Source organism: Zonotrichia leucophrys, chromosome 10 (assembly GCF_028769735.1).
Source record: "Zonotrichia leucophrys gambelii isolate GWCS_2022_RI chromosome 10, RI_Zleu_2.0, whole genome shotgun sequence".
Lineage (NCBI taxonomy): Eukaryota > Metazoa > Chordata > Aves > Passeriformes > Passerellidae > Zonotrichia > Zonotrichia leucophrys.
The window spans coordinates 5603001-5630741 of NC_088180.1; the positions used below are offsets into that span (position 1 = coordinate 5603001).

General features: G+C 38.7%; 1 protein-coding gene across 4 annotated transcripts in view; it reads right to left on the reverse strand.

Moving 5' to 3' along the window:
• ENTREP2 (endosomal transmembrane epsin interactor 2) overlaps positions 1–27741 on the reverse strand; it is an 84240-nt gene that overhangs the window by 28366 nt on the left and 28133 nt on the right. For all 4 annotated transcript variants that reach the window (XM_064722322.1, XM_064722324.1, XM_064722321.1 and 1 more), the window contains exons 2-4: positions 22405–22461; positions 7603–7713; positions 2115–2246 (exon numbers count right to left, since the gene is read on the reverse strand). In XM_064722322.1, the coding sequence (XP_064578392.1) occupies positions 2115–2246; positions 7603–7713; positions 22405–22461 (300 nt within the window). The remainder of the gene's footprint in view (positions 1–2114; positions 2247–7602; positions 7714–22404; positions 22462–27741) is intronic.

Below are 27741 nucleotides of genomic sequence, written 5' to 3' on the forward strand. Positions count from 1 at the left end.
AGAAACAACAAATTTGAAGATTTTTCAAAGCAATTATAAACTCCCCACTCAATATGATGCAAGGCTGAGTTAACACACACAGGGCCAGGAGGTACTGCTGGTTTTCCTTGTCCTGTGTGACTGCCTGGGAACAAGATCACACAGGTGAGATGTGCTGCATTGCTCTGTTCACAGCTGCTACCACCAAAACCCCACAGCTGAGTTAGTGGAAACACCAGATTTTTACCCCACCTGCAATAAAGAGGAGCATGAAGCCTACAAAATGTTATACATGAAACGTAATCTTAACTCTGGTTCTCTACATTTTCTCTCCCTCTGGCTCCTCAAGCAATGAATATAATGGAGATTTTGGTACTAAAACACCTGTTTCTTTAAAATTACTTTGTAGTTGTTAACTGTAATTAAAGAGGGTGAGCCTTATCACTGTCAGCTGTTACCTACTGTTCTTAAATTTACAGCCAGGAATCAAAGCTAAGCCAAATAGTAAGCAAATGCAAAATTAAAACTGAAAAAGATGTAAAAAAATTTCTGAAAAAGTTACTTTCCTAACTACCTTTTCTTAGATGAAAAGTTCTGAACATAATTAAAATTGCACTCAGACTATACCCATGGGAACTCCTGTGTTTAAACCCATTTTCTTGTAATGTAAGTTGATATGTCAATTCCCTTTATAAATGATTGAGTTATATCTTAGAAGAAATTCAATTTTGTGCTTGTATTCTGACTGCTGTATTGGTTAGAATCCTTGTCTTGATTTTCAGCATATGTCACTTCCACTCACTTCATATGCTGACAAGGTCCTCCAAAGATAAACAGTTGTTTTCCCTCTCATTAAAGTTTACCTTGCTGACATATTTACAGGAAGCAAACATATGCTCCCTCAATCTTTATTTTCATGGGATTAGCAAGTCAGCTTTTCCTGAATGACAGGTTCCTGTTTCTGCATCTGTCATACTTTGAGGAATGTCCTTCTCAGAAGTTACCTTCTTGTAATACATTTCACTGTTATTGTTATGTTTTGACCAGCAATGCCAAGTTATGCTTCTTTTCCACTTACTCAACTACCCAGTAGGTATTTGCTGTGTTATCTTTATCATTCTCATTAAAACCTGAGGCAGAGTTCTTACTTAATTTTGGGGCCATATAAAAATATTTTAACTTCTACCTTATCGATATTACTTAGTGTTAGCTTTTTTTTTTTTTGCTTTTTCTTAACAAGGCTGAGGAACATTTAGGTATTTACTATATATCTTGTAAAGGATTTCTATCCATTCTGAATTTTAAAATATATCTTCAAATATCAATAAAACTTTTATTGCTTTCTCAGGACCCACTGACAAAATCTACCTCCCTAAGACCCTTCTCACAATGAATTTTCTCTACTCCATTATTTTCTATTAGTTTTATTAAAATACATACTTTGAAATTGAGAGTCACAGATACAGAGTTTTGCTGATCATGCAATTAAACCTAGAATGAATCAATATCTGCCTTTCAGCCTAGGGTTCTTTTTTTCTGAGCAGTCCTTTCATTGATTCCTTATTATTTTTCAAAACAACATAGCATCAATGCTTTCCCATTTGGTGATAATGAAGTGAAGCAATGATGGCAGCAATCACACTGAGCTCTAACTCACTCATACAATATGCCCAGTATTACTCTGTTTTTCATTTGGCTAGCTGTAACACAAAACGCTACAAGGTTTCAACTTCTTACAGTGTTGCAGGGCAGTTAATAAGCAGGTTTCCAGCACCACCCAGAAAGAACACTCACCCCTCTCCCCCAGAGTGACGTGGCTGCCTTCACATCAGGAAATATCTCATTATTCTGCAGCACTTTGTGTTTCTTTGCATTCACCATAGCACCAATAAACACCACCTCAGAACAGCACAGTGAATGATAATTCTTCTTGCACCTCCCAGCATAAACCAGCCAGTTTGAACTTCTGTTTCTTGAGTAATCCTTAACAGTTACCACACAAATGCTGATATTGTGATGGAGAGGTTTTTTGCACATTAGGGTGGATGAAAACACAGAGCAGCAGCTGCTGCTGCCTCCATCACACACTTTGTGAGTTAAAACTGCAAGAATCAGTTAATTCACTCCCAACACACCTTGAGGGTCAGCCTGACTGCATTGCACTCCTGCAGAGGGTTCAGCTTCAGCGTTTCTCCCAGGTTACTGCAGCCTGATGTCTGGTGCTGCATTTCACAGCAAACACAGACACCATCACTGTCGAATTTAATCTGGGGAGAAAAGAAAAGGTCAGAAAAAGTATAAATCAACAGAATTTCTATAAAAGTATAAATCAACAGAAACACACTTCCCAAAAATAGTATTTACAGTTACAGTAATGACTACTAAATGCAAAATGAAAATCTCTGTGCAGAACCTTTGGAGCAGAATGTTTTTCAATGACTAATATAAGCTATAAAAACAGGGAAAATACAGAAAGAGGATTCAATGTCAAAAGTGTTACCTTTTATGCCTCTTTTTGAAAAAAATTTGCTTTGCAGGGGCAGGTGAAACCAGAGTAACTCAACTGAATAAACATAAAATCATACCCAATGTGGGATAACCAAAAATAACAGAAAAGGTCAGAAAATATGTGAAGGAGTCATGATCACAAATCAGTCCTTTATTCCCCTAAGTAAAGACGGAAGCACAGTGGCTGGGTGGTGAGATCTGAACCACCCTATTACTTACTCTTTTGCATTAAAGAAACCCCTCAATATTTCCAGACACAAATCCATTAAAAAATTCCCAATGCAAATACTGGTTCGCTATTTTAAAATCAAATTCTCTCTAGGATGTTGCCAATTTCCTGAACAAAAACAGGTACCAGCATTCCTTGTGGAATTCCTTGCACAGCCTTATACATAGAATCATTTCAACAGAATATTTACTTACTTCTTAGACCTCAAAGAATGTTTAAATTGTTCATATGATCTTAAAAGTTGTATGTTTAAATATATGTATTTTTAGTGCCACCCCTATCTGGCTTATGCAGCAGTCTCTCCTTACATGCTGGTGACCAGGACAGCAGATGGAAGAGCAAAACTAAGAGTCAATTAAAAGAACATAATAAGCTTCTCCAGATGAGGTTCAGATGACTGGATGCTTGCTCACTGTGATGAAAGCAAGCTCAGGGCAGGAGCTATCTCAGGGGACGTCAGCTCCCGAGACTCCAGATTGCCCTCTAGCCAGCACAATTTGTAAAATGCTTTAGAAAAAATTGGGTATGTAAATTACACCATTTCCCATATTCTCCAAGGCAACACTGGAAATAATTGTCTGTGGCAACTCACAGAAACTGGTCATACCCTATGCCAGAGACACTGCAAGGAAATAAAGAAAAAACATTGTTTGTTCACCTCTATGATAGTTGTGGGTTTATTTCTCATTAGCATACAATTTAACTACAAAGCAGCTTGAACAACTTCAGAATAGCTCTTTTTCAATTCCTGTAATCTTTTAATACTTTTTGTTTAAAAGGAGAAATATCTGAGCAAAACCCAACTAAATGGTTTATGATCAGCTGACCTCAGCTCTTCAAGCTGATGTAAAATCAAAGCACTGGCTGTCACTGGGGAGGTCTTGCTCCCAAAACTCCCTGGAAATGGTTCAGGGGTTGAGAAATGCAGCTGAGGAATTCTGGAACTCACACTTTGAATTTAGAGCTGTGTCAAAGCCAGGGGCCAGAAGGCTACACCTGGCAAATCAATATCGGCTTCAGCTGCTAAAAAGTTTCTGTAATGAGGAAAATGGACTTCAGACAAAGGTTTTTACTGCAAGATCATCTATTCTGATTCTTGCTGCCCCTGTTCAATAAAGGACAGGCACTGACTCATGCCATGTATCTGGCATTGCTAATGTGAAATCCAGATCCCAGGGCCACCTGTAGCACATGTAATGATCAGGTGTCACAAAGACAAGGCTCAAAAGGCTGGGTCAAGAATCCCCATTTATGAGAGATTCTCAATTCATAACTTTCTGAAAGTTACTCCATAACTTTGTACTGCCCAGTAGCTCTTCTTTTAATCTAATTTTTAAAATTAGTTAAAAGCTAATTTTTTATATGGCACTTCTTGCAAAACACAGGGCCATCTGAAGAATCACAGCATATTCAAAACAGCCAAGATCCACTATCAGATTGGCAGCATATTATTTTTGGAGAAATTTGCCTTGTTGTGCACCTTTTCCCTCCGTGTTTGTTAAGTGGCCTCTTTGCTGAGCAGTGTTGCTGCAATGGGGAGCAGGACAAAGGCTGCAGGTGTCACTGCATTTGTGCTCTCAGCAATGCAGCAGCTGAAAGCACTCCTGAGCCCCTGCTCCAGAATGCCCTTCCCTGCCCCGCTGCAGACAGGATCAAGAGTTCATGCAGCTATTCCGTGACATAAACAGTGCCAAAATTAACTTTTTTTTATCTGGGAAGGAAGGAGAAGTGGATTATTGTTCGCCCAAATCACATCTCAAGGCCATTTGCTGCGTGATGCCACAAACAGAGACAGTAGCAGTGACAGTAAATCTGCACTGGTACAGGGAGAAGGGGTTGGGATGGCTCCTTCCAGCTGCTGGGCTGGTGTTTGCCAACCCCAGACACAACTACAGCAGCAGTGCCTCCAAAACTGTCTGTGCTTCAATCGCTTTTTGGCTGGCAGAGCTCAAGAATAAAGCATCATTCACTTCATCCCCTGCACATTCCCCACCATGCTGTGCACATTTGTGTCCCACTTCGTGATTCTTACTCATGCTAGTCAGTACTCACAGCAGACTTTGTGTGCTTTCATATTTATGACAGTTGCACAGTACACCCTCATCCAAACCATATTTAAGATTTCAAACATCAGCCAGAGCTGCCTATATGCATAAATTGTCTTGCAAGTTCATTTTGTTTTGTCAAAAAGCAGTACTGTTACTTCAAAAGCCATAAAAGCCATTAAAACCTGACTTTCACACAGCAGAGAATCAAAAAAGCAAAGGACTTTCCAGATTTATTACAAATACGTGGACATACTCTCACAGGCTTTATGTTTATTTTTTTTTTAAATCTGTATCAATTAACCAAATTCTGTCAATGCTGCTGGAAAGAAGCCTGTTTGCTTGTTTGGCTAAGTGCACACACACCCTCCCCTAACAGGTCAGGTGAACTCCATAAAAACAAATACAGATGAAGAAATAAAACTTATTCTGTCTTGTGCAGTAATAGAACATAAATTAAAATATATTAATATGTTTAATAATATGTGTATATATAATATTTAAATATATTAATTGCTCTACCCATATTTTCAAAGAAAAATTTTAGAGAACCATTATTTGTAAATTAAATTCCTATACACAAATTTTTGTCCTGTACACATTAATGAACAGCTTGAGTGTGTAACTTCTCTCTGCACATCTGATTCTCACTGATTTAAAGCAGCATCTTGAGGTTTTGGCCACAGGATCTGCAGCTAATTATGGAAAAACAAAAAAACCCTCCAATTAATTTTTGGTAACCAGGCATTAAAGCTGCTGCCCTTTTCCCCCTCAGTGTTGTATGTTGCTAAGCTGCAGGATAAAGGGCACAAATACCAACTTCACAAATTACACATTGAAAATGCTAACATATGGCAAGCACATTTCTCATATTCACACAGAAATACATATTATGGAATCTACAATAAATCCCCAGTGTTTAAAGCAAAATAAGACCACTGAGTCTTGTTCTTTTCCTTCAAATAACAACACTACATGTGAAGCGCTGCTGAATTTAAACTCCATAATACAGTAGATACTATTATCACCATGCACTCACCATGAATGAGTTGGACAGAAGGACCAGAACTGAAACAGAATCTATTTTGAATTTGACTTTTTTAGTATACTGTGCTTGGAAATTTACTGGTTCAGTTACATGGGATGCTAACTACATCTCAAACCACATGTCTGCAAAGGCTGGATTTTGACTCCTAGAGCTGCATCCTCAGAGAGTACATTTGTATCCTAGGAGGCAAGTAAAGGATTTAGACTTGATAATGTACACCAGTCACACAGTGCAAGATTACACAGATCTACAGCACTAAAGAGAGCCATCTAAGGAATTAAAATTAAATATACACTTGGAACAAGCTGTTAAGAAACTGGGATTTTTCCTTTTTAAGTGAAAAATGGTAATAAAGTAATTAAATATGCTCAGCATAATACATCACCACCTTCTGAGTCAAACCCTGTGCTTAATCATAAAGCAGTGCAGCTCACTCCAGTGTATCCCACAGAGGGTGGCCTATGAGAACAGAACTCCAGAATTCCATATAGATGAGCCCTGCAACATGGCAATGCAATATATTCATGTGTAAGTCCCCAGCCTGACTGAAACGGGATTTTGAGCAAGGAAAACCTAAAGAGTGAGGTCTGGGTAGAAGAAACTGTTGCTTTTTTAAAATATTTTTTTAACAGTTACAATATGATAAACAGCCACAATTAAATTAACTTGCCCTTATAGAGTACAACACGCTGTGGCAAAGCTACTTAGCATTTCATCACGCTCTGAAAATCAAAACTACAGTTTGAACACTTATTAAACTCAAAACATTTCAGTCATGAGTTGACTTATGCAGACATCTTCACAAGCTGAAGCCAGAAAATATGCTGGAATTCAATGTGTATATAGTTTCTTTTCCTGAGATAAAACCACAAATGCTTTAAGTAAATGGTACATTATAATTTAGAGCATGCCACATCATGATAATTTGTATTGTTCTGTATTTTATTTAGCACAAGTAACTTTCATTTACTTTGGAAATGAAAATGAAAAACAACTCAGGTTGGTAAACAAAATATTAGCATACACATACCAAAATGTTGTGAAATCCACTGCCTGGACAAGTACTGGATGGAAGGAATTCTGATCCTGCTGACATCAAATGGTAACCACCACACTGCTCTGATGTGGCCTGAACTCCACCTATTCTGCTGAAGCATCACTTTTACCATTACAGTAAAAGGTCAATCCTTATGATATTAAAGTTACTTTTTGAGGTAGCAAAACATTAAATCCATTAGCACTTTATTCCAAACTTTTCCCAAAATGTTTTTTTAAGTTGTAACACATATAGGTTGCTCTACTAAATACCTACTGTACTAGAAATTAAAGGAGTGCGTCATGGATATATTTTCTGAAAATCCCCTTTACCAGGATTTTTCTCCTGAGAAGCTGAGAAGCCTCAGAGGAAAAGAAAAACAATAATTATCTGCTGCTCTGGAATGCAACAGGTGCATCTTTGGTTGGTCCATGTTGGATGTTTCTAATTAATAGCCAATCACAGCCCAGCTGGCTTGGACTCTCTGAGAGTCACAAGCTTTTGTGGTCGTTCCATTCTCTTCTATTCCTTGCTAGCCTTCTGATTAAATCCTTTCTTCTATTCTTTTAGTATAGCTATAATATATAATTTTAATACAACATACATCATAAAATAATAAACCAATCTTATGAAACACGGAGTCAAGATTCTAGTCTCTTCCCTCGTCCTGGGCCCCTGTGAACACCACCCCAGGAGTGTGTGTGAAACCCTAAGAGATGGTTTGCCCTTGGTAAGAAAGGAGTTTTCCATCACTCACCAGCTGACATCCTTCCAGGGACTTGACCAGCTGAGCATTCTGACAGGAGAGAATGGACCCGGCCAGGTTCAGCATCACACACACTGCAGAGAGCAGCATGAAAAACGTTATCTGGAAAAAACCCCAAGCACCCTATTATTACTCACTTCAAGAGGCAAACAAGGGAAAAATATAATTTAGATGTTCAAGAACTTCCAGCCTGTCACACAATTACATGGATGACAACATTTCATGTATTTTAAAGAGAGCAGGGTACTTAATCTGACAGCATCCTTGGTCTTGCACTGTAAGTGAAAGCTAAATCAAAACTAGACATGGCTATTACATGTTTTCCTCCAGCCATTTCAAAATAATCCATTTATCTCCCACTTCTATCTCACACTCTGAAAACTTAATGGGTTTTATTACCAGGCATTACTAAAAAGTAAGATTTGAAAAATGTTTTATTATAAACATATGTAGTCTTGAAACAGTTTAAATCCTTTTGATGGGGATATAAGTATATTAAACAGGAAAAGTATTTGTGACTATCACATATCATGAGCACCTACAAGTTGGGGAAAAAGGAGTGAATAAAATTCTGGATATATATATATATAAATACTTGGTTTTTAAACAACAATTAAAATTTAAGCAGCATCCTCCATATCAACTACTCATGATCTTAATTACTCCTTTTTTCTCATCTCAAAATATGTCAAAACAAGCATTAACCTGATTCCATCAGTTTAATTATAATTTTATTACTTTAAATGTACAAAAGCATGGTGCAGTCAGGGCAGACAAATCTCAACATGTAGGGAACAGCATAAGCAGTAAGAGTAACAAATGTGTTCCTGATGTGTGGCCACCTTAAATATTCAGTGTTGACACTGCCATAACTCAAGAGGAACGTGAGTGCACTATATGAAATTAGTAAGAAATTCTGTTGCATCTCTTTTCCATATGCGTGCTCACAGTTTACAGCCCTTGACTGTTCTCACAAGATGTTATCTTTTGTCAGTGCATGTGCTAGGAATATTTTTGACAACCTTAAATCAAAAATGGCTGTGTATTTTTTTCTAGTGCTTTTGGACAACACCCCATAACCTCCACAGTATTAACCAAAGGACAGAAGCTGCGTGACAAACTTCAGTTGCCGGCTTCAGAGTCTTCCAAGCATCACAGCTGACAACAAGGCTGCAACATACACCAGGTTTATCTATTTTTTGCAGTACTTGCTCCATATCAGCATTCATTAATGAAGAAACCTCTATTGGTGTTTCCAAGGTAACCTCTTCCTCTTGTCACTGGCAAAGACAAGAGGGACACGAAACAGGCTCTTGGAATTCCTGCTCATCTCTGTGGTCTGTGCCTCACGTTCTGCTCAGGAGTTGCATTTCAAAGTGGCAGCCACCACATGGAATCAAATACTGGGGTTCTGTGTCACAGTTGTCTTCCCAATTTTGCTATTTTATGCCTCACTTCTTTAATGTCCCAGGCAGGGAACTAGCTAATCTGGACATGGAGCTAAAGGGAGAAATTCACATCCTCTGCAAGTCTTTTGAAACTGCCTTGCCTCTTGCAGAGCACAAAGATCCCAATAAAAGGACTTGAAGAATTTCCAATCTCTTTCCTTATGCTTCTCAGCTAAATACCAAAACCAGCCTTTTACTGATGGAGTGGGACACACCTGGTATTCTGTTATCACAACTTCAGAGGTAAAGTGTAAACTTCTCACCATGCTGGAACCCACAACAGAGAAAGGGAGCCACAAAAGTATCAATTACCATATTTACAGACATTAAAAAGCATGTTCACTGCGCTTCATTTTTAGCACCAAGCAGTCTTTTCTAACACTGGCACAGGTGCAGCAGTAAAAATAAACACAAAAATAAACAGCTTTGAAAGAATGGCTGTTGTGAATTTTGATGGAGACATAACATTACACTATGAAACACTATAGATTAAGTTAGATATGCATTATTTATGAAGTCAAGTATGGCTAATTCCACACTAAAATTTTCCTCAGAAAGAGAGCTACCAAACAATACATTTGCTCTGAGAGCCCAGTGTGACATGCTGGAAGGAGCAGTATGAAACTATAAGGAAAGAGTATAAGACACAAACAGCCCAATGATCAAGGGCAAAAACTTACACTGAAGTAAGCACAGAATGTCAGATATTGAAGGGCTGTGACATCTTAATGCTGATTTAAAACCACAACATTATGTTCTTCACCTTTCTAGTTACAACATATAAACAAGATAAAATTTTCCTAGAAATCAGCAAGGAGCATTAATGCCCCATAGCTGCAAAAGTCATCAAGAACTAATACATGAACAAAAAGCAAAGCCCATGGATTTATTATGACTTGGTGTAGCAGAACTAATTGGAGAAGTCAAAGCTTGTATTCCATACAAAGGACTCCATGGAAGAAGTGTTAATAGGAGTTCCTATGTAAATGTTACCATGGTCCTAAACAAATTCTACAAAACTAAAACAGTTTGGATGCAATGACTTAAAATTATGTAACAACTCACTATGTGAGATGCCATCTTGCACATGGACCCACACAAGGCTCCCCTTTTTACTCCATTTCTGGGAATTACTTTAAGTATAAATATACAGAGCATATCAAGAGTGATATGCATATCACCACACACATCTGCACAGAATGAAAATATCAGCACCCTCCATGCCTTGCAAGGGAGAGCCCAGAAGAAGCGCCCTTCCACACTGAAAAAAAAACCAAAAAACACCAAAAACTTAAGAACTAACAGGTTCTATTATCTTTCCACTATAAAGCAAGTTGTTTGTAGTTCTCTCTTGAGTATAATTTGACCTTTTAGAAAATTATTTGTATTCTCAGATTACTTGTGAACATTTTTTCCTTTATGTTTCTTAAATGTAGATACAACCATACACCTGCCTTCAGAATGTCCCAAAGTAAATCATCTTAATTTTATGGATAGCACAAAAAAAAAAAATCAAAGGGATTTACAGAAGCTGATCTATTCTCTGCCCTCCATTCTTTTTCATCACTTTCAGTTTTGCTTCTTGATATTTCGCTTTTCTTCACAACTGGCCTCAAGTAATTTATTCTCTTTTGTTTTTACCATAAGCTTTAGTCTTCCTTTCATCTTCTTTCCCAAAGGCACTGTTTACCTGAAAACCCAACAACTTTAATCCTTGAGATAGCTGGCTCAAAGCACCTTCTTGCCCTTACTGTGTCTTTCACAATTTGTTCTTGAATCGATGGGAGGTAAAAAGGGGAAAAACAAATGAACCAAGTTTAGCACGCACTGCAGTTTGTGACCTGCAACACAAGACATTAACAATTTAGATTTTCTGTCCATATGCAGCTTTCTACCAAAAAATGCAGTGAGAGCAGCTCAGAGGAGGAGGACCTGGGGGTGTTGGTGGATGAGAAGCACAGCATGGCCTGGCAATGTGAGCCTGCAGCCCAAACAGCCAGCCCTGCCCTGGGCTGCAGCTCAGCAGCGTGGCCAGGAGGCTGAGGAGGATCCCCCATCCCTGGAGAGCTCAAGGCCAGGCTGGAGGGGTCTCTGAGCAATCGGGACAGGGGAAGCTGTCCCTGCCCATGGAACAAGGTGACCTCTCCCCTCAGCACAACCCAGTCCATTCTATGACTCTATGACTTTCACAAATTTATACCAAACCCTGTTTTTCCCAATACCTTCGATGGGGATTCTTTAAGTGACCCAAAGCACCCCCTCACTGCTGCATACACACACACCAAGAGCACAGTAAAAGGGAGCAGCACATATTGCATTTTGAAGAAATGCCAACTACTACAAGCAGGAAGACGTTTCTACATGCAATGTAACTGAAGTCCTCCAAAAGAGATGCAAATATTGTATCACATGAAACCTTATTTCTAAAAGCAACATTTTATTTCATTCCTCACGCTTTCATTTTGGAGATATATATGAAATAGGATTGCTTCTTCATTGCTGGCATTTCAATCACTGCTTCCCCTGGTGGTTTGCAGGTTTGATAGTCAAGACATGAACACTGAGACAGAACATTACCCTCTGTGCTGATGAAGCACATTACTCAACTCTCCTGAGCAGGGAACTTTGAATAAAACCAGGCACTGCCATGATAGGCTGCCCTCTGTAAATCTGCCAATCCTCTGCACCTGTAATACTGCATCTATTTCCTCTTAATAATTCCTGTCCTGCAGCTCCTGAAAGGTCAGCAAATCTCCTTGAATGAACTTTGGTTTACACTGAAATAATTTGCAGAAAGCAATGTTTTTGAGACTCAGTAGTTTGATATGAGGTGCTAAGGTGTCTTTCCAATGACATTAAATATGTGTGGGTGTATTTAGTGAGATTTAAAATACATTCCTTTTAACACACACATTTCTTATCTGTGAAACAGCAAGAATAGCCAGAGGTAAATGTGTTTGTCTCTATAAACCGCTGTATAAGTAGATTAAAAACTTGCCCCAAGGTATTCTGCTCACAGAACTTTGTCTTACATGAACTGCAGGCAGTAACATTTATTGATATTTGTGCTACAGAATTTATAGTTTTCCTGACAGAGGTGCAGAAGGTTAAACACTAGAAGCAAACCTGAAAATTTATCACCACCAAGAGCTATGAAGCAGTGAGATCAGCAACTGTGCCAGGACTAAGTTAATGCAAGATTATCTGGGGTACAGCCAGAAACTACCTGTTGGATCTGCCAGATGCTGAAGGCTCACTGTATATTATAGGTTTAAACAGATAAAACAGATATTTTTTAAATGAGCCCACTTTAAATTCTTACTGAACAGAAATCGCATTCAAACCAACATTCTTGTCTCATGGTTTGCAAGTGCACAAGAAACAACAAAATTTATCTTCCCATTATTTGCTTCATAATAGATTTCTTTTTCATGATTTCTCAATGCTTGCCAAGAAGAGACAGGATGAAATGTGTTGGCATTTCAGATCTGTTTAATTCAGTATTCCCTGTTTTTTGCTTAAATTAAAATAAAGCTTTGAACAAAAATATTTTCTCCAAGTCTAAAGTAACATTCTATATTAAATAGGCAGAAATATTCCCTTTGTGGCACAGCATCAGACTAAATATTTTAATGTTTTTATGTTAGGAGCCATAAATTATATCCTGTTTTATTCTAAATTCTATTAGCCTGTTCAATTCCTGTCATTATTCAATTAGATTACATATTCTCCACATTAAATTCCTTTTGACTCCAGTGAAGCTATTTAACTTTGTAAAGGAAAGCTGAAGTCTCAGTATAAATATTAAAATCCATGCAACTATTTCTAATTTCAAAGCTAAATAGTTCAGATGAAAACTTCTGAACTTGAACTTGGTGTATGGGATTTTACTGACCTTTTTGTGGCCCTATTAACTTGCTTTCATTCACATAGATCTTGGAATTGAATTAATTTATTATTTGCTGCTTGGTTATATCTCAATTTCTATATTTTTATTAAATGTTCTGTGGAAAATTCCAACTTCAAATATTATTCTATTTAAGACTATAAAAAATGCTACTGGTTTTGATTTACAAGAAAAAGTGATGCCTCCCTGTGACTGTTTTGTTCAGTGCCAGAGCAGCAATCAGCTTCCAGCAAGAGTCAGCACTCTGTACCTTTGGAGAATTATGGGAATTTTGGTGACAGCCCTGTGGGCAACAGAGAAGGGCACTGGGGTTTGCACATATTGTGATGCAGAACTTGCATCACACAAAATAACAGCTATTTAAAGACCAGAAGGAGCAGTTTGGTTCCTCCTGTTTCCCTGTGCAGCAAACAACAACATCATCAATAAAGTGAGGGTTTGGCAGCTGCTGCCAAAGCTTTTCAAGAACCCTGCAATCCAAAATGCAACCTTGGCTCTGTGTGCAGGAGCAGAGAGACAAATGCAAAGATGCATTTATATCAAAACAAGTCTCCTAATATCCCATAATAAGAGAGATTCAATACCTCCATGAAATTCCCTGTCAGTAGAAGCAATGGGCATACAGATAATTTCCTCAAGTGGGATCAGATTAAAAGAGCAAGACCACACTAAGTGCAGCACTGTCACACTGTACACACAGCAATAGGTGTTTGTTGTTTCTGTAATGCTCTGTTACAGCTCCAGCAATTACAATATTTATTGTAGTTTTTTTAGGAAACTCTAAGAGGAGGCCTGATTTTGTAATAAAGACCCTGTGCTCTCAGCTCAGGAACATTAACCAGAAATTTGTCAAAAGCTGATCTTTCAGCATCTACTAATTTTCTGCTCTTTCTATTCCAATTATTCATTTAGCATCTACACCTTTCTGAATCACAGAACATTCTGAGTTGGAAGGGACCCAAAGAGATCACCAAGTGGCCTGCAGACTACTGCCATATAAAAGAGAGACAAGAGGAGCGACACCTTTTTTTTTTTCAGATAAAATTCAAGCTATCTCGTGAAGTATTCAAATAATGTGAATTATTTGAACACTCATAACAGTAATTGTAACAAAAATAATTTGCAGGTAATTAGTTTCATAGCAGAGAAGAAGTTTAGGTTTTGTCCAATAATATATTAGTAGGACAATGGGGAGTTGCCAGCTAATATGCTAAAGAGGCCAATTTGAAGGTTGCTACATGAAAATAAGCAATCAAAGGAATCCTTCAATGATCTGCAGCTAATACTGCAACAATGCAACCTTGTCATAATAATTTATTATTATAAATTATGTCATATAATCACATAATTTTTACTGTATGTGCAGTCAAAATAAGTCATTTGGACAAATGATTTATTTTTTTTTTTAGTAGTAGTTATATTGTCTAATTTTTATCACTGACATTTACATTTATGCACCACTTCTCCCCTAAATAAAAAAATCCATGCACATGAAATTTAAGTGTTATTTTGAAGGAGAAAGAAATCAAACAGCACTAACCTATTTTGATGCTACTCAAAATGTTGTCAATTTGAAATGCTTCAAAAACAACTGCTTCAGCTGTACAGTCAGGTGGAAAAAGGGGAGTTGATAAACAGTGTGATAATAAGAACTTCAAATATAATGCTTTCTGAATGGAATTTTGACCACATAAGCCAGACCTAAAATTTGCAACTACCTCTGCCATATTAGTTTTATTTATCATTCCAACATACTCTCAAAGGAAGTAAAAACTGAAACGTTTACAAAATTAACAAGTAAGACACTGTGTGTCCAAAATGTTCCACCACAACAGCAGAACAGGAAAAGAAAGCTGAGGTTTAGGGTTTTTAGACATTTAGAATGCTAGGAATTAATCAGCTAAATTAGTTTTGTATGCAACAATCTGAATTTAAACAAAACAGATAAATCAGTAAATGAAAACGAATACATTTTCTTCAACAATGTGAGTAGAATAATAACTTCTGAGAAAATCTACATAAGGCTGAATTTATACTTCCATATCAGCTGCCTAATGGGTTCATCACCTAAACAATGCATTACTTTTTGCAAGTGTCACATTGCAGGAAGGATTTCACCTCCATGCACGTGTCAGTGAAATGCTACTCCAAATAAATTAACCTTCTCCAACATCTGTAGCAGGATTCCCTGAGGAAATAAAGGCTCGTGCTGTCCTGCTGACAAGGACAGGCATCAAAGGTCTGTGAGCAGCCCTTCCTGGCAGAAGAGTAATGAGACAGGAGCAGGATGTAAAGGTCACACACCCAGATATTTTGCATCTGTCTTTCCCAACATATTAATAGCAATTAGCTACTCACTCGCAATTATTCTCATTAATTAACAACTGTGTGGTTGCTCTGAGCCATCACACACCAGAGCTCTGACTCCATCCCTGAGGAGGAGAATTCTGCCAGGTGAGCAGGGTCAGGGCCACAAGTGCTGGTCTCCAAGGGCACAGGAGCATTCTCAGCATCAGCTTCTGAGGCAAGGCTTCAACGTGGGCAGCAGCTCTTGCCAATTCAATTGTAGTATAAACTCACTTTAGTTCTGTCCATTTAAGAAAAATTGCACACGTCTCCAAAGAAGACTCACATTAATAATTTGATAGAGATCCAGCAGTAAATGAACTTTAGGATTTCAAAGACCTTTCCTCATATATCTGAATTAGAATTTAATCCATAATGTTGTTGCAGGTTTTATGGTACTTGTAATAAGGACATCCAAACACTCAATCACACACATGTCTAGCTCAGGATCTAAACTGTGATTTACCTGGCAAGCAAATCCCACTGAAATCAAAGTATTTTTCTTCAACCAGCACAGGATAATTAGATTCTCTTTGGGTAACTGTGTGTTTCCTTCCATCTGTCACACAAATAAAACTAAAATCACATGAGTTTTGATTGAGTATGTGAGCACAAAGAGTGAGATATCCATCCCCAACTCCATCACACCTCAAAATACCTTCTATTCGTTCATACAAATATTTATTCTACTTTTACAAACATTTCAAATGCAGCTCAGCTAGTCTCAAATAGATTTTTGAAGCTAGTGTTTCCTCACCGTTTCAAAACAAAACACCAAGTTTAACAAATAGCTTCCATGTTGCCCAACTAGCCAGCCCCAGAGATTCGTGACATGGGATTCATTTTCCAAGGAGGAAGAAGAAATGCCGAAGCAAACCAGACTCTCACCAAGAAAGAGTTGAAGAAATTAGACTGTGCAAAGGCTGCCAAGAACTCCAGGAGCAGATGGGATGCGGCCTGCATTTCTAAAAGAAGGAGCAGATGAGATGAAAGAACCATCAGCAGATATATTTGGAAAGGCTGTGAGAACAGGGACTGACTGATGGGCTGAGAGAGGTGAATGCAGCAGCCATGGCACCCTCTCCGCTGCAGGCAGCAGCGCTGGGATGGAGCCGGGACACTTTCCCAGGGCAGGAAGGTGCCAGCAGGAGCTGCTGCCATGGCAACACCGCGGATGGCAGCAGATGGGAGGAGCAGGGCCTGCTTTAGGGTCATTAAGAAATCCCTCTTTAGGAAGGGGCAAGAGTAATGCCCCAGCAGGGTTTGTCTGCTCTTCAGGAAAAGCTGCTTGTGGTCTTTTTAATCTCTGCCCCTGGGGATAACAAACCAGCACACACATGGATGCACAGCAGAGGGGCCTGCATTCCCACAGGAGAGGCAGCTGGGCCCAGGAACCTGGCCAAAAGGGGTGTCAGAGAGATGCAGACAGAGACCTTGGCAAGAGAAAGCTCTAAGAAGTGCTGAGATGAAAAGGAGGATGTAGCACATTCATTCTAAAGAGATGCTTCACCCTGTGGCACCTATTCTCCACCACTGCAAAGATTTCCCTGATTCACTTCTTCTGTTTCCATCTCAAGTGTGGTTTCTTACTCACACAGTTCACAACTTTACTGGGCCATTCTCCATTTTTTCCCCTCTTCCTCTTCTGTCTGGCCTATTCTAATGAAAGGGCACTGGGGCTAGGTTTTTCTAGCAGTTTTTCATGATATTAAAGAAGACAGAAGGGAATCACCAGTCTAATAAGTTAAAAAAAAAAATCAATAGGCAGTGCACATTTTAAAAGCTAAATGGATATATTAACTTGCCTGCAAAAACAATTTGGAACATGAATGCAATCAGAGTTTAGACAAATTCAAATTGCAAATTTTGAAGACCACACTTTTCAGACATCCTACTCAATCCAACAAGAGGCATTATTTCATGGCCTAAACCAAGAGTTTGTACATTGGGAAAAGACCTCTCAGGACATCAGTTTAAAACAAATATAAAAGAGAAGCAGCTTCAATGAAACAAATATATTTTAAATCTACTTTCAAACAGATGTAACCTGGAATACAGCTATCACCAAATTCACTAACCTCACTTCTAGATACTGTCTCACAGATTTTTAGCACAACCCCAGCCATGCTGCAGCAGTGTGCACAGACAGATGGTGCAGTTTGGTGACCAGAGCAGCACAGCCCCCTTAGTGCTCTGTACAGCTCACCCTCAGGGAAGGGAGAACAGGAAGGCAAGAGGCAAAGAAAACCTAACTTTGTCCCAAGTATAGGAAAATGCTATTTACAGCCTACACTTTCTTCACTGAAATCACTCAGAACTAAGATACAAATCTACAGCAATTCAGTTATTTATGGTGCTTGTGGCACTGAATCTCTGAAACATCAGAGATCCTACTGTGTGATTTCTTATGGACATGGTTTTGGTCCACTTCTGTCTGGCCATCTAGGTCCTAATATTCTGAAATCTTTTGATGTCTATCTTCCTCATGTTGCCAGGCTCACATTTCAATTTCTCCTTCCTGTCCCAGTCTCCCACAATTCTCTTCCTCCTGATTTAGCATTCAGCTCCTCTGAATTTGGGTTGGTTTCCTTCCATGCTCCCAGAAAAGAGATCAAACTAAAACACTCTGCTCTTGATTCCAAACCCTGGGTTCACATCAGTTCTCACCAAAATTTACAGCCTTACATCTGAAGAGCAAACCCAGCACTGGATTTGCTTTCCAAACAGAAGTTGTTTCGGTCTCCCAGGTTTCTTTTTGAAAGCAGCAATGCCCAGCATTCAGCCCCTGCCCAGCTCATCAGAAACTGAAAAGCACAGGTATGTAAGATGCTCTTGTTCTCACCCAGTGTTTTGTTCACCTTTAAACCACTGCTTCAGCCTCAAAGACAAGTGTTTGTCTACTAGCAGGGTTCCTAATGAACATTTTGATCAAGGAATTCAAAGAGCGCTCATGCTGAAATGCCACTGCAGAGTGATCAAGGGCCCTGTTAAGGCAGAGGGATGTTGAGCAGCTCCTCTCAGCATCACACAGGTATCAAAGCCAGCAGTGACACACGAGGGGATGGCAGCCCCACACTGCTCCTCGCCCACTCTGAGCACTCCTGCACTTGCTCTTCCCTGTGGTTCTGACTGTTTATGCTGACACTGCCCCTCATCTACACTGATCATCTTTTTATCCCAGGAACCAAACCAAATCTCTGCTTGAGGGTGGGTACTGGAGGGAGGAAAACCACTTCTTTTTTAAAATTCAAATATTTCTCTCAGATTTCATCAGAAAGGAAGCTGTAAATTCCCTTACAAGAGTTTGAAAAGACTTGCCTCACCCCTTAAGGTACTTCAGGAGCTCAGGTTAAGCAGCAGGGCCAGGAACAAGTCAAAACTCCACCTCACCCAGCAGAATATAGGAAACTTACTGTTATATAATACACTCTATGTGTGTGTGTATACACTAATATATTATATATGCACTAATAGACTATTTCTATATATTTTAGGCTTCATCTCTTTCCTGAAGTTTGGTTATTCCTGCTGTAGTCTGCAATGATATTTAATGAGAGGAGATAATCAATGAGGAAAAACATTTGGACCAGTTTTACATCTTATGGGGTAAGAGTATACATGAATGTATTGATTTGAAATTATTAGTGATTTCCCTTTTCAGTGTAGATATTTTTCTAATGATTTTTACAGAAAAAAAGAAACGTATTCAAGTCTGAATTTCAACTAATTCAAGTTTTTCACTGGAATTCTAGAAAGAAAAATCTCTCATTTTGCAACAACTACCAAGCTGACCCAAGATGAATATATTCTTAAAGTCAGTTTTTGTATTTGACTGATCTTACTGTGGGTGCAGCCTGAGACTTTACACAGTTCATCCTTTGGCCTGACATGCAGGTTGAACTGCAGCTATTTAGGACAGCTTCTCTTACTTTTCTAAAATGAAGAAAATCCTATGTTCTTATCAAATACAAAAAAAGGCTTGAAATAATGGTAAATTTGAAGGGACAACACACTGAGTTATACATGCACTGATTTGCATGTTCACTGGTGCACAGAACTGGATCTGGGATGCACATTTCATAGTAAATGCTTTTAAATAGCTATTCTGGGTAATCAAGATCATTTATTAATAGGTAGTATTACCTTGTGTTCACTGACATTCACAGACATTAAGAAACTCCACTTTTCTGTTCATTGAAAAAAAAATTAAATCTATCAGTTTATTTTAAAAAACTTTCAGTCAGAAATGTAAAAAATATTTTTCTGGGGTCACCCAAATGCCAGATGGCAGCAGAGAAGCTTTCAACTCAATTCAGAGGCTGAATTAATCTCCTTAGCACAAATAGATTTGCAATTACCATAGATTAGATTGTAACAGAAAAATAATCTGACTGCACAATTTAAAGCTTTTTACAAGGCAATTCAGCCTCAGGTGAAGCTCCATAAGCTCTCTCCCAATTTTCAGACACTTCCACAAACCACAAGGAAACAAATTCCAACTTTAACGCTGCATTTTAACACTAAGCAGTGGTAGTGACACAGCCAACACTCGGTTTCCAAAAAAGGGACCCTTGAGAGGCTTTCTGAAAGCACTACCAATACCCTGAGATTTCAAAATGAAAATAGAGAAAGCTTAATGAGGAAGCAACTGAAACATATGGAAAATATTGTTCAAAATCAATGTGCGGGCAATTTAAACACTCCTTTCCCTGAGTTTTTCCTCTGGTAAATGTAAATATAGGTTTGGTAACAGACACTTATTCCTTGCACGTATATTTTGGCAACATAAGCAACTGATGGCTAGGAGGTGACCAAGAAAATTCAGATAAACTAACAAAAAATGGTGAATTTTCCAGATGATCAAGATTTGCAAAGACACTTTAGCAGGAGAACTTCTAAATTTCTGCACATTAATATTGCAGTAAAATGTCCTTAGCACATACACATTTGTACATCTTTGACTGAATGCAGAATACAAAACAGCATTCATAGAAATAGCTTATAAATACACAACTACTCTCAGTTTTGACTTTGGTTCCCAAGTGCTGAACTATGCAACAACACACTCATTTCTACACCAATACTGCATAACACACTTCTATGATACAGCCAGAAACTAATGGTTGATGAAAAATCTCTGATTAATGCTTCCTCAACTTCCTCTTTTTGCCTGCAGAAAATGATACATTTGCAAAGAACAGACCCAGCATCTGTGGGAAAGCCCTGTGTGGTTACAGTGCTGTGCAAGGCACATCCAGCAGGGTGGGGGCTGAGCCTGGCCAGCAGGAAAGCACCAACAGCCCCACTCACTGCCCCCTGCAGCAGGACTGGAAGGGAATTAGAAAAGCTCAAGTGAAAAAAAAAACAACTTGTGAGATAAAGATACTTTAATAAGCACAGGAAATAGGAAAGAAAAAGCCAGAGCAAGTGATGCTGTGTGGGAAAACCAGAAAGCTTTGATAGTGCACAAGTGCTGCTCAGCAATAGTCAAAACACTGGTTGTTATAAACCAGCTTCAGTGTCAAATCCAAGATATGCAGAAAACTGGCACCTTAAAATATTATCACAGTTTCACCAGTTTTCAGGACACCACAGATGTTGCATGTTTTAATTTTATATAACTTTATTCATAGCTACAAATGATAAATATATTTCTCTATCTTTCTGCTATCACTCTCAGCAATGCCAGATTTTGTAACACACTGCAACAAAAAAGGCATTGTAATATATTGCAATTGATTGTCTAGCTGCTTATAGTACTATAAAACAGGTTCAAAGGTAATTATTTGCCATATGTACTTGGCATATGTGTTGAATAAACAGATCAGGAGGAACATGGCTCATTAGCATGTTGGTGGCACTTTGTGCTGTGAGCTTGTAAAGTTGCACATTATTAACTGCTGATCAGAACAGTCCCCCTGCACACGTGGGCTCCAACTGCTCAAAGGTATTTACAACTCAACAAGGAAAACAGGACAGTTGTAGCCACTGTAAAGCCACTGCACAGCTTAGGCACACACAGAAGTGAAAAACACCATCCCTGTCCCCATCCTTCAGCTGATTATTGTGTCACCACCAAGGGCCAATACAGGAGATCAGGATCTAAATCAAGAGCATTAGGCTTACTCTTGGAAAGAAACAATTTCCTAGAGCAGATTTTAGGAAGATGAGCTGTTCTACAAACATCAATGCTACCATTACAGTTTCCTCCCTTTTATCCCCATTTCCTTGAATTACACTGACCATGACTGCCTATTTACATTTCACTGAACCAGTCGATATTAGAAAGCCCAGCTGAATTTACAACATGCAAGGGAGTGTTCAGGAATCACAGAGGACAGGTCTCAACAGGCCTGGATAACATTTCTGATGTGTGAATATTATTTATTCCAATTATGTGATCTCTGCCTACTGTCTGGGTTCATAACACTAAAAGATATACCTGCAGTTCTAATCAAATTTATTAGTACAAGACTCTGCATTTCATACTGTCCATTATGCTTTTTATCCCAGAACTACCTTCAGTACTATGCTACAAATGTTTTGTGTTAATGTCACACAGGCACACTGTTCCAAAGGCAATGTTTACCTGCTAACACATCCTTATTGACACAGTCACCACGTGTGTTTAATGAGCTTGATTTCCATCTAATACTGCTTTACATTAATGGGCTGACAAACTCTATCAGCATGCACACACAAAGAATGGATCACTGCTCATTATAGAGTAACTACATGAAGCTCACAACAGAAATCATAAAATGTAGCTGAAAATCTTTCTGCAGATGAAGACAAACAACTACTAATTTGGAATGGGCTTTTTTCCATTCAGATACCTGCTAAAAGATTGCTCTGCAGTGCATTTTTAAGCCAATTAAGTTAAATGCAAAGGCACAAGCAGAGCAATAGTCTGTTTGTGAGACAGTAGAAAATTGCTATTTTCACCCAGGTGGTTTATACATTACAACTTCAAAGGCTTCAGACTTTTTGTACTAAGTGTTTATAAATATCAGGACACACAACAGCACTGCAAACCATCCCCACAGACCATCAGGCTGCTCTATAAAGACAAAAGCACTGGGAGTTGCTCACCACAAGGGACAGGGGCCTCTTCCATGAAACAACACCAATCAGTCCTGACAACAGCACCTGGAACAGAGAGCAGAGTTACTGAAGAGGCACGAGGCTGATACCAGTGTCATTAAAAACAGGTAATGAGATCACATTAATACAAGAGATCAATGTTAATACACAGCCATGATATGTATTTCCAGAATGCTGGAAACCAAATACTAAAATTAAAATGCTTACCTTTTATTCTCAATAAGAAATAAACAGAACTAGTACTATGTTGTTTTTAAACAATTTTCAATCCAGCTGCCAGATTCACTCAGTTGTGATCAGATCACAAGAAGTTCATGAAAACATTTCTTCTCTCAGTCCCAAATGCTATCAAACACTAAAGGAAAATAAATATTTAGGGCAAATGTTCTTGTGATCTCTTACCACAACTGAAAATTAGCTAAAAAAGTGGAGTAATGACAGAACAATCACAAAAACATCCAGGTATCCATAAAATTAGCAGAAGGGTTTTTTGTTCTGTTTCATTCACCCAAACAACCTCCCCACCTGATCTTATGTTTGAGAGGACCCATACATTCATTAAAACTTGGATTTAGCATGTATGTATGCAATATGTAGATTAGCATATACATTACTCCCTATATCACAAAAAAAAGCAAGCAGGATTCAGACCTTTATGTACCTAAGCTAATCTTAGGTATTTTAAAATAACACACAAATTACAGTTGAGTCACTATAAGCTTTACATGTAGTTAAAAATGGAGAAAGAAACAAGAAATGGGGTGAGGGATACTGACCCTCATGCAGGAGAAAAACAGTGGAGAGGAGCCTTTTCATTAGAACACTGAATTACAAAAATAGCAAAGTAAAACCCAAATAAAAGAATGGGAGAAAAGAATGCACAATATATTTATTTCAAGAGTCCATAGGGTCATTTTTTCACCTCAGCTTGTGCAAAGAGTCTGTGTAATAATAACTTCTATACTTGGCTAGTCACCTTTGCCACCCCATCCTGCTTTCCTAACAATCATTTGGGTGTAAAAATAGCAGAGTATAATAAACAAAAATGCATCTATATCTGGCCATTGCAGGAGTGATGTACACTGCACTGGGAAGCAGGCTGGACACAACCCAGCCCAGTGATGCTTGGTGGGAATGTGAAGGAGCTGTTGGTTCTCTGGAGCAGCTGAACTGGGGAGTGCCCAGTTTAAGCTTTCACCAAGTCTGGTCTGTGGACACTCCTACTGTGACCATGTTTCAAGCATTTTTCACAATCTGACAATATCCACAGCTGCAGCAGCTGTTGAAAACGTTATTCAGAAAGACAACATGTGGGAAATGTGCCTTTTGGTATTTTCTTTAGTAGCTATGCCATTAAAAAGACCCCTCAAATTAGGGGTTTTTAGTGAAAGCTCAGTGTTAGTTTCTAAATGAAGTACAAATGCAACAGCTGGGAGATAAATGCAGAGCAAAAACGAACCAAGACCAGCACATGGATATCAAAGACTGTCCAGATAAAGCCTACATGCAAATGTGCATAGTTTGTATTCCACAGCATTTCCCACAGCAGACGAGTCACACACTTCTGGATGGTGGCCAAGTGAAGGAAAATTCGAGAATTCCATCTTTGCCATTAATTAAATGTGCTCACACAGCTATGTTAGCTTATTATTACTGTATGATAAGTTGGCTCTGGGCTGATAATCCTGTAATGTGGAACTGCACTCAGAAGGTAAAATGACAAGGTTAGCCAGTTTATCTGCTGGCTAGACAGCACATGCTCTCAATTAAATAAATGGACTGGCTGAAATTGTGGGGTTATTAAAGAAAACCCTTTAGGAAAAGAAAGAAATTGCATTCCAAACCAGAGGATGTATTGATACATAAAATATTTGTAGGTAAATCAGTATTCAGCAAGTCACATGGTCAGTGCCAAGATACTGTAATCACTACCTATGAGTAGCAAACCTTTACTTTCATTTACTGAGTGACCTCCCTTCCATGAATTAAACCTCTACCCCTCCTGTCTTATTTGTGGCATTGCAGAGGGTGCAAGAAGGGAGCTGATCCCTTTTGTTCAGCTGAACTACAGCTGTGTTTGACCTTTAGGGAGGCCTTGTTGGATGAAAGAGGTACATGTGTTTAGGTTTGGAAAAGGAGAGCTTTGTGGCCCTCACTGTACTGGCTCTCCATGCAAAAGGTCAAGCACAGCCAGGCCCCTTGATAAATTTGTATTAATTAAAGACACAAGAACTCAGTGTCCCACCTGTTTAATATTGGCATTATAAGAGGTCTCCTCAACAATGCCGTCATGTAATTTACCAACCCCCATTAGTCCCTTGTGTTACCCAAAAAACTTATTTTGCTTTGAGGTGCCTCTACTTCCAGTGCCAAGCACGTCACATTAACCCACAGTGGGCACAGCTACGAAACTGGGAAAGAAGCACACAGAGGATATCACATCATGACATTTAGCTAGAACACACCAAATTACTATCAAAATAGAAATCTACAGATTTCTCTTGATATTGAAGATGACCAGGAATTTAAGAACAAAACCAAACCAACAAACCCAAACAAACAAGTAAAAAACCCCACAAAAAACCCCAAACAGTCTTAAGGTTTTGTTTTCTCTTCAGCTTAAACTTCTTATAAACACAACGTTAACATTAAATACAGTGAGCAGAAACCCTCTTTATTTCTATACAAAAGCAGCAATTATTTGAAAAGTAGTATGTAATTTACAGGCCCAAAATATCTTACAATAATCACTCAGAATATTCAGCAGCTCAGCATTGCAATCCATATGGCTTCATGTGCTTTTCAAAAATCACTATGTATATTCTGTGCACAGGTTTTTTCTTTCTTAAATAAAAAGTAAATTGGAGTTTGAGGATTTTAACAATCTCTTAACGTTGGCAATGTGTTTGGATTTCAGAACCTGCAGAGTACATTTATCTACAACTTTGGACCCAACTTCCATCTGCTGAATTGTAGTGAACCTCCCCATCCCATAATAATTGAAATAAATGACAGCTACTAAAATCATTCAAAAAAGTAGCTTTGCCAGATTCCGTAAGGAGAATTCCCACAGATATATGTAGATATATGTATTTGTTGATTACCACAATGCTGAGGCACAGAGAAACAACAGAGGACAGCAGTGCTGGCTTCTGCAGCATCAGAAATGCAGCAACTCAACATGCATATGAAAACTCCATTATCAGCAGTGCAAGTGGTGCTCGTGCATGACAAAGATGCATTTACTCCAACAGGCACAGACTGAGGCAGGACAAAACCAGAAGGTAAAATGACTTTCCAGTACAGGGACTGAAAACAAAGAATTAGCCCTTGATGGTGTCTTTTCCAGCATTTTGCCTCCACAGTCTGGTGAATCCCTAGAAATTCAGAAGGCTTTGACTTTGAATATGGGACAGATCAGATGATGCAATCTCTCAATGTATCTGAAATCACCTCCTTTCCAGCTCTCCACCTCCAAAGTGGCTCTTGTAGGTAATACATTCTACAGTGTGGTTCCTTTAAGCTTCTTTTCTGAACTACACAAACCTCTATTTATATAAATATTAATTAAAGCCATACTAGGTATAGTGAAACACTATCAAGGTACAAAAAAACCCATAGAAACTAAAAATGACTGACGTCTATGTATTATTTGCTTAACAAAATGATTTTTTTTCCTTAGTTAGACTTGGCATCTAGAAATGGTTTTCTAGTCTAATATAGAGTATGAGTTATAGAATTCATGTTCTGTTTTTATTTATATTTTCTCACGACGTTTTATTCTCTATTCATGCGCTCCTCTTGCCTCAGACTCAGTACCAACCGTATTCTATCAAAGTATCAGTAATTTGGTTATTTTCTACCACTTTGGGGGTTAGTCATGTTTTCAGCTTGTAAATACAAGACCAATTCTCTAAGCAATGGATTCAGTCACGTGAAAATAAGCATACAAGCTCATCAGAGTAATTGCAGAAATTCCTTCTCAGGCCTCGTCTAAGAACTAAATTTAGTGTTTACAGAAATCTGTGTATGTGTTTCCAGAACGGTGTGTTGTGAAGGCAGGTAGATAACCCAGAAACCAGAGAGTTTGTGACAGCACATCAGGCCAGGGTGGGCCAGGCAGAGCAGGCACAGCACAAACGGCAGCTGAGTGGAGAGGGCAGGGCGGGAGCTGGGCTCCAAAGGGAAATGCCAGCGCCCCCAGTGCTTTTTGCCAAAGCACAGCAGCAGCTGTGCTCCTGCACCAGGGCCTGAAGCCACCGACCCTTCCCAGGCTCCCCTCTCTGGGCTACAGGAGCACACACTGCTGCAGAGATTATCTGTGTAACTCCAATGTGCCTGCAAGGGTGGAGTTCTAGTGTACCTTAACAAATAATATCCCCAAGGGCCTTTAGGTTTAGGTGTAAAATAAATAATATTCACACATCAGAAATGTTATCCAGAGAGTCTAAAACAATGGCTGAAATATCTTCCAGGATGATGTCTCTGTGAAATCTACCACAGCCCTTGTAAAAAGTAGACAATTATTAAACAAAATGTAAGCATTAAATACTGTGTGAGGAATGTCACAACTATCATGTACTCAGAGACTATAAAAGCATGACACATTACTACCAGAGCATGAAATCTTCTTATAATAACACTCTCTGCAGCATCTGCAATCCATTAGTGCAAAATGCTGGTAAAGTTAAATACACACTACAGGAAAAAGAGCTGTGCTGCATGGGAATAGGGAAAAGTAACTGGAATAGCCCACCAGTAATATTACTCTCCATTCCAATTCCTGGAAAAACAGGAAGGATGAAAATCTCTTGGGGTGAGGGTGGTATGAATGCATTAACAAGTACCAGAAGAAGAAAAATGCATACACACACACACCCCCATGAAAACTGTATGGACAAGTACAGAACAGTGGCTTGGTTCTGGAATGGTCTTCCAGGAAAGTCATCCTAAAGAGTGGGTGCTAATAAAAATCATACCATTACAGCATATTCAAAACACTGCAAAAATCAGTCATGGGCTAAAGAGTTTTTTCAAATCGTTAACATAAATATTTATTAGCAAATATGCAAACTGACTGTTCAACGTGCAGCTATCACTAGAATCCAGGCACTGCTCTCCCATTTAAAGGCTCCATCCCTATAAACACAAAAAGCACAAGTGCCACCAGACTGCAACCACCAGCAAAAGATCTGGACACAAAGATAAATACAAGCAAGCCAGCAGCAACCAGAAAGCCACAATGATTTAAGCACAGTTTTGTGCTACTTTATAAAAACTCTCAGTGTGTCCCTGACTCACAAACACTACATCATAGCTGAGTTG